At 43.6% G+C, this 11,203-nt stretch overlaps 1 protein-coding gene across 5 annotated transcripts in view; it reads left to right on the top strand.

Annotated features, from left to right (window-relative positions):
• The window catches only part of ELAVL4 (ELAV like RNA binding protein 4), an 83,908-nt gene extending 73,063 nt beyond the window's left edge, over positions 1–10,845 (top strand). The window contains exons 3-7 of one of the 5 annotated variants that reach the window (XM_063104071.1): positions 3,801–3,954; positions 5,582–5,807; positions 7,452–7,490; positions 8,920–8,922; positions 10,518–10,845. In XM_063104071.1, the coding sequence (XP_062960141.1) occupies positions 3,801–3,954; positions 5,582–5,807; positions 7,452–7,490; positions 8,920–8,922; positions 10,518–10,845 (750 nt within the window). Of the gene's footprint in view, positions 1–3,800; positions 3,955–5,581; positions 5,808–6,154; positions 6,158–7,451; positions 7,491–8,919; positions 8,923–10,475 lie in introns of all 5 variants that reach the window. The other 4 variants (XM_063104068.1, XM_063104073.1, XM_063104069.1 and 1 more) reach the window with 4 other exon arrangements.
• Positions 10,846–11,203: the final 358 nt, after the last annotated feature.

An 11,203-nucleotide genomic window follows, 5' to 3' on the forward strand; every position in this document is an offset into this window, starting at 1 on the left:
AAGCTTGATGCTGTACTGTCATTCTTGCAGAGGGTGTGGGGACTGCGAGCCAGCAGGGATGGAGAGAGCTGGGGACTTTGGAGGGACTGCAAATCTTCCATGGAGATTAGTTGTAAAGTCAGCTGTTTATAGTCACTTGCCTTTGGGCCACCCTGACCCAGAGAAAAGAGTGGCTTCTTCATTCCCAGCTCTTTCTGAGCTTCAGAATGAGATCAGTGCTGGCCTAGAAATGCCAGTCTTATCTTCAGAGATTCTGGATGAATGAAGCAAGCAGGAATCTGACAGTCCAAGGCAAGGGGGATTCTCTAGGGTGCTGGCTCCAGCATTGGAAACCCCGGGCTCTAAGCCCCTGGCTCAGGGGGGTTAACTTACCAGTAATGCCTGACCCTCTGCAAGGGCTGAAAGTCAGCAATTTTTTAGAAATGTTTCAGCCTCACAAAGGGACTGACACCTGTAATCATTCAGTTAGAATTTAATAAGTGTTTGAGGAAACTTGAAAAGTTTAGATACTGGGACAAGCATTTGGATATTGAATGTGGGAAAATCCTTTTTCCATCATTTTTGCCTGCTCCTCACCCACAGGTTTCCTGGACAGGGGCCTAAGAAAACAATAGACTTAAGATTCCAACTAGAAAATAAAAACTAAGCAGGAATTACAATCGGTAGAGAAGGACTAAGGTGCTGTTCACCTTTGAATTTGTCGCTGTTCTGTGGCAGGGATCTGTCTCTGGGGATCTGTCACAGTAATTCTCCCTGGCTGAGATTCTGCCTCTGTCAGAATCATCTTTTGGGCAAGTGGTTTTGGTTGTGTCATTGACTTTCTAGTGCCAGCTCCTTTTCCCAGCAGGATCTGTACCCAGCCTGCTCCCCTCTGTACCCCAGCTCTGGCTGCCCAGAACTAGTGAGAATCAAGGTCATTACTATCCTTTGTGCATTTATTGGGTACCAGGCACTGCACTAAGCCCTGGACCTTCATCACTTCTGTTGGCCTCACAACAGAGGAAGGCTATTTTAGGGCCACCATTCCCTGACATCACCCCCATCTGTCTCACCACTAGTCTCACCTCAGCTCTGTCTCCTTCCTGGCCCTTTTAACCCTTGATTAGTCTCCCCTTCCTCTGTGTTTCAGTCACACCCATACATAGCCCTGGCTAACACACATCTGTGGCATTGTGATAGCTGGTCTGTATGTTTATTCATCCATTCTCCTGTTCAGCTCATATATACTGAGTATCTCCTGTGTGTTGTCTATTGCTCCCATTGCTTTAGAGCAAGAGACCATGCCTTGTGCTTGCTGTATCCCCAGCATACAACACTGTGCCTGGCTCATAGTAGATCCTCAGGAAACATTCGCTGATAGAAAGCCTCTAAGTGATGTCAAGCCCTAGAACACTTCTTTCAGTCCTTCCAACCCCAGACGCTGGAGAATGGGAAACCTATCTCTGAGCTCTTAGCTTGGTGGAGAAACACAGCTCTGATTCTGGGTGCTTGACTCTCGGTGATTCTCCTTAGTGGAGGAACCAAGCTGCAATTAACCCCAAAGAGCCAGTAATGCCAGTGTCGTTCAGCAAGAGCTGTGGGTGTTCATTCAGTTTTTTCAGTAGGCGTTGAGCACCCTGCGGTTATCAGGCTCTGTGCTGGGAGCTAGAGCCACGGAGATGAATAAGACACACATACACACAACCCACAACCTCAGGAGATCATCAGACTAGGTGGAGAAGTGGTGAATTAAGGTCAGAACGTGTTTAGTACCATGGTTCATTGAGAGCACTTCTAGGGAGACTTTTAGCAGGAGGTGAGATCAGAGAAAGCTGTTTAGAGAAGATGGTATTTGAGCTGAGCCCTGAAGAGGAGTAACATTTGGACCTAAGGAAGTAGGTGGAAAAAATTTTCTCCGTGAGCAAAGGCTTAGAAGTGGGAGGTTGTGCTTTGTGGGAGCACAAATGTCATTCAGATAATTAATTTGTCAGTAATTGGCAGGGGTGAGACAAAGTTGACCCTCATTACCATGGACATATCACTGATGTTTTCATTTCCTTCTACCTACTATTCCTTCCTACTGCCTGAAAAATAGTTCTGCTAGGTTATAACCTGAAAGACTTTGTCCCTTCAAGGACAGGGGTAGGAGAACCTTTTGTGGAGTAAAGCCCTGTCTAGGTAGTCACATGGGGCTCTTGGTCCTTAAGCCCCCATACCTCAAATGCACACACAAGGACCTTCTGTGTAAAGGCCTCTCTACCTCTCAGCCTGTGATGGCCAGGAGCCTACAGAGGCCTCTCAGGCCACCCAGAGTTTCTAGAAGATGTAGACACTGCGGGCAGCTGCCTCGCTCCATCAGCAGGAGGAGACCAGCGAGGCAGATTAGTCACTCACATCATTTTATCTGTTGAGTCAACATCTATTTTTAGATGTGAAACCCATAAAGGGACCTGGCATCTCTGTCATCAAAAGGGAGAGAGTTCCATGGATGAGGGGTATGCTCACTCTCTCCCTTGAAGGTCTCAGAAGCAAGGCCCACTTTGCTGCTGGAGGTTTAGTTCCTAATGTCAAAGGTCGACTCTAACATGTGTGATTCCTTTCACACACATGCTTTTGTGTGCATGCACACACACACATACTCATCCCTGCAGTCTTAGCAGGTCTTGTGGACTGGTTGTATAGATTAAACAAAACTCCCAACTGGAAAATGCTAAGGCATAAGTCCCTTCCTGTCCAACGCTGTCAGATGTGCTCTGAAATGACTGTTTTCATCATTTATTCTGAGCCATAACCGCCCCAGAAATAGCTTTAGCAGGAAAGTGCTTTTGTTAGACTAGCTGTAAATTATATTTCAAATGTCTGATGTTGTTTTCTTAAAAAATAAATAAATAAATAAATGCAAGTCTAAAATTAATGACTGCTGGGGTTTGCTTTGCTTATGTGTACTGCTACAGATTTGGCTTCTTGCAGATGGAATTTCAGATCTGTTTACACTTCTGTGTTAGCTTTTTGGAAAAAAAAAATGCAGTTGAGAGATCTGGGAGGACAAATTTACAAAGTCAAACTTATAACCATCGGTGAGGTTCTCTGCTCTCTCCCACTGCCCTTTCCCTCCCTTCTTTCCACTGTGCCCCCATTCTGTTTATTGTGGTTTTGTCTGCCCTGCCTCAAAGTTAGAGGTAACTGGTCCTTGCAGATGTGACGACAAGGTCACATATCCAGTTTCACAAGCAGATGTTCATTCAGCCCCGTTTCACCAGCACTTTGTCATTCAGTGAGAGCAGACCTTGTAGGAACAGATTGGAGCAAAACAAAGGATGGGACATAAAAAAATCTTGCGGAGAACCTGATCACTTTTACGTGTTCAAGAAGGAGATGGGGTAAGGAGGGTGGCAAGGAGAGAAATGTGCAGAGCACAATTTCATGGGGGATTTTTTTTAGTTTATTCAAAGATTATTATGTGTTGGATGCAGTAAATCATCTATACACCCACATCCAGGAGGTAAATCTTCAGAACTCCATGCGTGGGTAGTTCTGCATTTAACAGCTGCCATACAGTAGCTATTTTGTTCTGCACTTAGAGACCCTTATCTGTGCATTTGTTTTAAGTTATCATCAGCTTTCCTCTTGTTCCTCTATTGCTGTTCTCCTGGTTCTCATTACTATAATAAGAATAGCTAAAACTCTGAACCACTGAGTAATCTACACTGACACCATGAGTTGTAACGATAGATGAGGGGCTGTCATCTTGGTTGTTGACTCAGACTCTACTCTGAGGGTGATTGCCTGTAATGGATTTAGCTCCTCTTGCCTTTTCCTAGGTCTCATATGCCCGTCCAAGCTCTGCCTCAATCAGGGATGCTAACCTGTACGTTAGCGGCCTTCCCAAAACCATGACCCAGAAGGAACTGGAGCAGCTTTTCTCGCAATACGGCCGTATCATCACCTCACGAATTCTGGTTGATCAAGTCACAGGTTAAGTGTTTCTTTGTAATTTCTTTCCTTGTGTCTCAATGCCCTGTTACCTATAGGAGCAGGAGGCTAATATTACTTTGAGGTAGAGGATATGGGTCATGAATAGAGTTTTTTTACTTGGGAGAAAGATCTCTTATCAGTCAACTGCCCAAATTTAAAATGGGCCCTCTTGGGAGGTAGGAATTCTCCATCATGGAATTGTTTCAGCAGCAAATAAACTACTTGTCAGGTTTGTAAAGAGGATTCAGGCATCAGGTTCAGAGTGTATGACCTTCAGTCTCTTTCAGCCCTCAGCTAAGTGACATGACTTTTGTATGTGAAAAGAACATGTATGTATAGCTCTAGCTCTAATTCATACAATATACAGTTAGAAGAAACCTCAGACTGCCTCATTTCACACATAAGGAAACAGGTCCAAAGTGGGGGACTTGACTTCCCACCAACTAGTTAGTAGCCATGCAGGGATATGAACCTCGGATCTGGTACTGGGATTCTTTGTCCATAATGGAGAAAGGCAACCACCGCCCTACAGTGAGAAAAGTAAGGTACCCCAGGTTGCATTTTTAGTGACAAGGTATTTATTCCTACCCCCAATTTGATCCCAATTTAAAAGTCACCCCGAGAGTAGTTTAGCATGTTTATCATTTGATTCATGAGACAAACCCTCACTGGAGTTGGCTCTGCCCCAGACAGTGTACAGAGAGACACTGGGAAACAGGGATGAAGGAGGCACAGTCCTCACACTTACAGGACTCCAGAGTGACAAGTATTTGCTAGGGGCTGTCCAGTGCCCCATGAGAGCTCAGGAGAAGGAATGCTAAGTCTAGTAGAGATTGTTGGGAAGGCTTCATCGAGGAGGCAGTGTCTGAACAGGGGTTGGGAGGATGACTCAAAGCTCTATGGCAAAAAGGAGGTATAGAGCATTCTAGGTGGAGAGAACTCCCACGGCATGGAGTCGAGGAAGAACACAACCTGCTTAAGGAACGTAAGGCAGTACAGAGTGGCTGGCGTGAGGCTCAACAGGGGATTTGGAGCCAGATCAGCAGGGGCACTGAATGTTGTGCCAAAACGTCTGGACTTCATCTGTATGCAGCATAGAGCCATGGAATGGTATTTTGTAGGTTTTGTTTGTTTGTTATTCTGTTTTGAATGGGGGGCGGGCAGTGAAGTATAGGTTCCATACATAAGGTATAAAATTTGAAAGGTACGAAAGAGGTATACAAAATATTTGTAAAGAGTGTGATATGGTCAGAGTTTGCTGTTCAAATAGATTACTTAATGGCTAGGTGTGGAGGACATGTTGGGGGACTAGAAACTGGACAGTGGATGATCAGTTACAGTAATTTAAGGGAGATGAAGACTGAGCAGAGCATTGGTGAGCTAGAGAGGACAGAGGCAAGAAATCCCTGTGTTCTGTGGGTGGGAGGCATCTGTCCAGAGCCACGATGGCAGAAACGCAGGCAGATTCGTTTTGGTGGTAAGAAAGAATCAGGAATCTGGGCTCAGCCCTGGCCCCACAGGTGGGCTGACTCTCACCGAATGTCTATGGGACCCAGCCCATCTCTTCCTAGAGATGTTTACCATTTTGTTTGTTCACTCTTTACAAAGGCTCTTTCTCTTTCCCCAGGAGTGTCTAGAGGGGTGGGATTCATCCGCTTTGATAAGAGGATCGAGGCAGAAGAAGCCATCAAAGGGCTGAATGGCCAGAAGCCCAGCGGTGCTACGGAACCGATTACTGTGAAGTTTGCCAACAACCCCAGCCAGAAGTCCAGCCAGGCCCTGCTCTCTCAGCTCTACCAGTCCCCCAACCGGCGCTACCCCGGGCCACTTCACCACCAGGCTCAAAGGTTCAGGTAGGCATGCCCACAGGGAAAACAGCTCTGCTATACAGGTACAGAGCTGGCCAAGGGCCAGGGAAGCCCATGGCCCTGAAGGATGGGGCAAGGGTAAGAGCCTTTGCCCCCAGGAATCACTGTGCAACCCCCCCCCAAGCTTCAGTTTCCAGTCCTGTAAAATGAGACAATAGGACAAGATGCTCTTCCAAGCCCCCTTCCAACTTAATACTGTAACTGTACAGTTAAAGTTCAGATGCTTTGGTGGAAATAAAATTTTTGCATTTAACTGAACAAGATTTAGTTTCAACCAGAGTTAATCACAGATAAGTGACCATATTCAGCAGCTTAGACTTAAGACTGGACAGTAGGTTTTAATACAGTCAAAGAATAGACCAGGAGGCAGGTCCTTGCCAGAGGGAGTGGTTTTTCCTGTCCTCTTTTCCCTGGGCAGGTAGCTCTGTTGGGTTCAGGGGAGGGGGAATACTGTCTTTGGTGTTAATTTTACTCTAAGTTAGTAGACACTGGGGAAGACAAGGAGGAAGATTTTGTCCAAGCCTTATTAGTGTTTCCTTCAGGTACCTAACCCCCAGGAAACCCCTAGTGCAGTGGGGCATTTCCTTTCTGCTGGACATTTGTGGACGGCAGGTTTCTCTCCATAAAGGCAGAACAACCTTGACTGACCTCTACTGTACAAGAGATAAGAATATTCTTGACCTACCCGTAATAAATTCAAAATAATTATTTTATTCCACCCATATCTCAACTTCCCTTTAATGAAAGGGTTTTTCTCCTTAGACTTCACATGGGAAAATAGTAGGGCCTTCTATGTAGAATAGTATTGTTGATCTGGCCACAGTGAGGAAAAAAATCAGTCTCTTTAGTGTCCTCCCATGCCCCGTGAATTTGAAATGGTTAATGATTTCATGAAGAGTCCAAGTCATCTAATTTTTATTTTGTGTGAGAGCACATGCAGTATTTATGTCAAAAGCCTCTCCAGCAGGCTTCTAATGGTGGAAACTATGGTTACTACTGCCCCATGGTGTGAATAGCTTGTCCCCAAGTAAGGTACTGAACATGAGGAAGATTACAACATAATGGCAGTTTGCTGAGAGGTACTTTTGGGCTGTAAATAGTAAGGTAATTTTTAAAAATCTTAATCCACAAACTCCCCCTGCCCCTCAAAAATGTGTGTGGTAAGAAGATCCAGTTAATATAGATAGACTGGCAGAAAAGATCCATTCTGATGCATACTGTGTGAATGGGTATTGTTAATTTGGAACAAAGACATTTATTCACAAGTGTAATTATAGTAAAAGGTGAACAATTGAAGAAGCTTCCCCCCACTTTTAACAATTTCACACACAATATAAAACAAAATCCACACAAATGTCCTGGGAGGTGGGGGGAAGTGGGATTAATTCAGACCTTGAAAGAAAAGGAGATTCATTAGACACTTGCTTTAAACTCTAGTGTTGACCCGAACATGAATTACTTGCAGTTGGAGGCAGGAAAGGGGGAAACTACCGGTGGATAGACTCCTAAGCAATGGGGAAAGTTGTCGAGCTTTTCTTCTTTGAAAATGGAGCATTCTTATTAATAGTTCCATTGAGCGATCTTGCCATCTGTGAGGCATTAACCCAGAGACCCTCCTTCTCTTTGCAGGCTGGACAATTTGCTTAATATGGCCTATGGCGTAAAGAGGTAATTAAAACTCCACAGATTGCCAGATGTCCGTGTTGGCACAGACTGGGGCTAGAATTTTTTTTTTTTTAATTCACTAACTTTACTTTTTTTTTTTAAATTCTTCCTTTTTCTTCCACCAGCATGTCAAATTCTTAATTTTAATTTCGGACCTCAGTTGATTTTGTTTCTTTTAGGGCACACAAAATGTATTTGTGTGTTTCACTTTTTCTTTTATTTGCAGGTGGGCTTCTCCTATGGTTCAGGTGCCACAGCTACCAAGCCTTTGATAATCTGGTCTTTCGAATGGCTCCCCTAAGGGGAAAGGCTCCAACCCTTTGCTGGCTGGTTTTGTAAACTTGCAGAGCAACTGTTTTGCATTAGCAATGCCAAGATTTAGTTAAGAGGTCGGATTCCAGCAAATCAAAATTAGAACATTTTGCTAATCATGGTTGACAATCTTATGATTTTCAGTAGAAAAATTAGATTCTGGACTATCAGCCCTAGCCGAAGCATGAATAAATGCGTGGGTGACTTTCAGACTCCCGCCTCCCCCTCGGTGTGCATTTTAGAGCACATCCTGAGAATGAGTGTATCTGTGTGCACCTCAACCAGGGGTTTCTTTTGTTACAGGTTTTAACGGTTATTATAAATCCTCCCTTAGTTATATATGTGTGTTTTAAACTTGCTGTTTCTTTCATTTAAAGCCTTTTTGTGGGGTTGGGGGCTCAAACAGACTCAGGGCTTTGGGGGCTCTCTGAATGCAGTCACAAGGGTGTTCCAGACCCAGTCTGAAATAAGAGTCTTGGGAAGTTGGGTGTATTATGTCACTGTGACCATGAAATCCCCGTATGTGTTTTTGATAAGCTCCACAGCACTGCTAGGGACATAGTGTCTTCATCATCTTGCTCAGTAGAGCTGCACACTTTAATTCCCCTTTCCACAGTCAAGGGAAAGAGATGTGGTCTTTAATAGTTTGCATCACACTCCCCATACTAGGCAGTTCTTTTACTTGGCAATGCGTGGTAAGTACCCTGACTCTGGAAACTGGCACACTGTGGAGGAAGTAACTGGACTGCAGACTTCCATATCAGAGCGCCAGCCTCTCGAATCTCAATCCCAGCCTGGTGAGGATAACTGTCAATTATCGCCACATGCCTAACACACTGCTTGCCTGTTCCTGGGCATTTTACATCTTTCCTAGCTCTGTCCCATCCCTTTGCTCCTCTCTGACTTTAGTGAGGAAGCACCAAAAGTTATGAAAAGAGTGATGCTTGTAACATAGATGAGGCCAGGGAAGACAGAGCTGCGGCTTGTGTGTTGCCACCTCCTACAGTCCCACCCAGAGTAGACATCACTAATTAACAGCATTCCCTTTTCCTACTGAACACAGATTTGGATCTAGACTCCCTCCTACCCAAGTACTCCAGATAGCCATCACCAACTAGAGCAGGTGTTCTACTTGAGACCTCGTTGCGGGCCCTGACCTTGGCCTTATCATAAATAGTTAGCCGTTCTCTACATATAAACTGAAAAGGGGTCAATTCACCCAGTTGGAGGAGAGAAGGATGAGAAGATAGTCTTCAGAAATAATGCAAATAGCAATTAGATGTGGATTTGCTCTTTTAAGAATCTGTTCCATGATTTTTGGTTTTGTTTTGTTCTTTGTTTTTAAGCAGAAGGGAAGATTGACTTAGTGAGTAATAGCAAAAACAATGTCTATTGTGTTGTTGTTATGTTTATCATATCTTCAGCAGCCACTTGATTATCTAAATTCTAGTTAGATTCAGAACTATTCTTTAATAAGACTTTCAAATCTCCAAGAATATTTGCTTATTTTAAAAAACAGTGTCCTAGTTCACACTTTACCCCAGGCTCTTCCCTTGTTCTTGCTGCCTCTCCTCCTCCCTCTCTCCCCCCACCCACACAAAACCCCAACAAATGGGAGGCAAGCTACTAGTCATTGTATAGGGTCAAAATCCCTGTATAAGTTTGGTATGAAACAATATGTTTACAAATATTGTTCTGCTGGAGCACTGGTAACCTTTTCCATCTGATGCATGCATCACAAATCACACATGGATTTATTTTATCAGACGGTGAATAGAATCTGAAGGGTTGTTTTTTCAAGATTACACAAAAACTGAAAAGATTTCTAAGCCTAATACAAAAGTATTGTAATAGGACAAATAACAATTTTATGGTTTTCTAATGGGAATTCAAGATATATAAATGCACAAGCTACTTGAATTATTGCTCCAGTAACACTTAGAAATGAATTCCAGATAACATAGCATCAAAGAGTGACACATTTTATTATTATTGCCCCATGTTTTTATGGGAATCCTTTTGAATAAATTTTAAATGAAACATGAGCCACCCATCTGATTAATACCAAGACATGTCTATTTATTCTCACGTATCTCCATCCTCAATAATACCAAGAGGTCTTTGACAATCAGAAGTTGAGAGACTGCAAAGATGGTAGATTTGAGCACTTCTAGGGCCATCCTCTAATCTGCCTAAAAATAATAAAATGAAATTTCCCAAGCATTAACAACCATCAATTATCCACTAATTCAATCAATAAATATTTACTGAGTGTTTTTTATATGTCAGTATGTCTATGAGATTCCCATTTGTGCTGCACTGAATAAATAAATAGAGCAATAGAATAAATGAAATAGAGACCCCACCTGTAAGAACTCACTATCTAGTGGCGGAGGGGGATAAGGTCGGAGGGGGATAGATACCCTATGAGCATATACTGTGATAGAATTATGATGGAGTCTTGCTCTGGGAGGCTTGGGAGTCCCTCGTGGTTTTTAAGTATTGACGTAGGCCTTTCTCTTGGCATGTCCATGCCTTAGCCGTTTCCATCAGAAGAAATGCCACAGACATTAGTTTTTGCATTTTGGTTTTTAAACCCTGAAAACTCTCCTGCAAACACTCACTCAGCCCTCTGCCCCGTGTCTGTGTCTGTGCATCTGTGTTATCCATGGTCAGACTGATGTCTGGACCAGTCCCCCCATCTGCTTGTCCCCCCAGGTTCTCCCCAATCACCATTGATGGGATGACAAGCCTTGTGGGAATGAACATCCCTGGTCACACAGGAACAGGCTGGTGCATCTTTGTCTACAACCTGTCCCCTGATTCCGATGAGAGTGTCCTTTGGCAGCTCTTTGGTCCCTTTGGCGCAGTAAACAACGTCAAGGTCATCCGTGACTTCAACACCAACAAGTGCAAGGGATTCGGCTTTGTCACCATGACCAACTACGACGAGGCAGCCATGGCCATCGCCAGCCTCAACGGGTATCGCCTGGGAGACAGAGTGTTGCAAGTTTCCTTTAAAACCAACAAAGCCCACAAGTCCTGAATTTCCCATCCTTACTTATTAAAATATATATATAAATATATACGAACAAAACACACGCGTGCACACACACACACAAAAGGGAGAGAAACAAACCTTTCAAGGCTTATATTCAACCATGGACTTTATAAGCCAGTGTTGCCTAAGTATTAAAACATTGGATTATCCTGAGGTGTACCAGGAAAGGATTTTATAATGCTTAGAAAAAAAGAAAAAAACAAAAACAAAAAAATACCTTTGATGCATTGAATGTTCTTTCATAGCTGTCGTTGTTGAATATAATATACATAGATAGCGATGTGCAGGGATTTTTACCCAGCCAGCTAACTTTACTACCTTCCTTGAAGGTGGGTCTTTTTAA

This window comes from Cynocephalus volans, chromosome 8 (genome assembly GCF_027409185.1).
Source record: "Cynocephalus volans isolate mCynVol1 chromosome 8, mCynVol1.pri, whole genome shotgun sequence".
In the NCBI taxonomy this organism is placed as follows: Eukaryota; Metazoa; Chordata; class Mammalia; order Dermoptera; family Cynocephalidae; genus Cynocephalus; species Cynocephalus volans.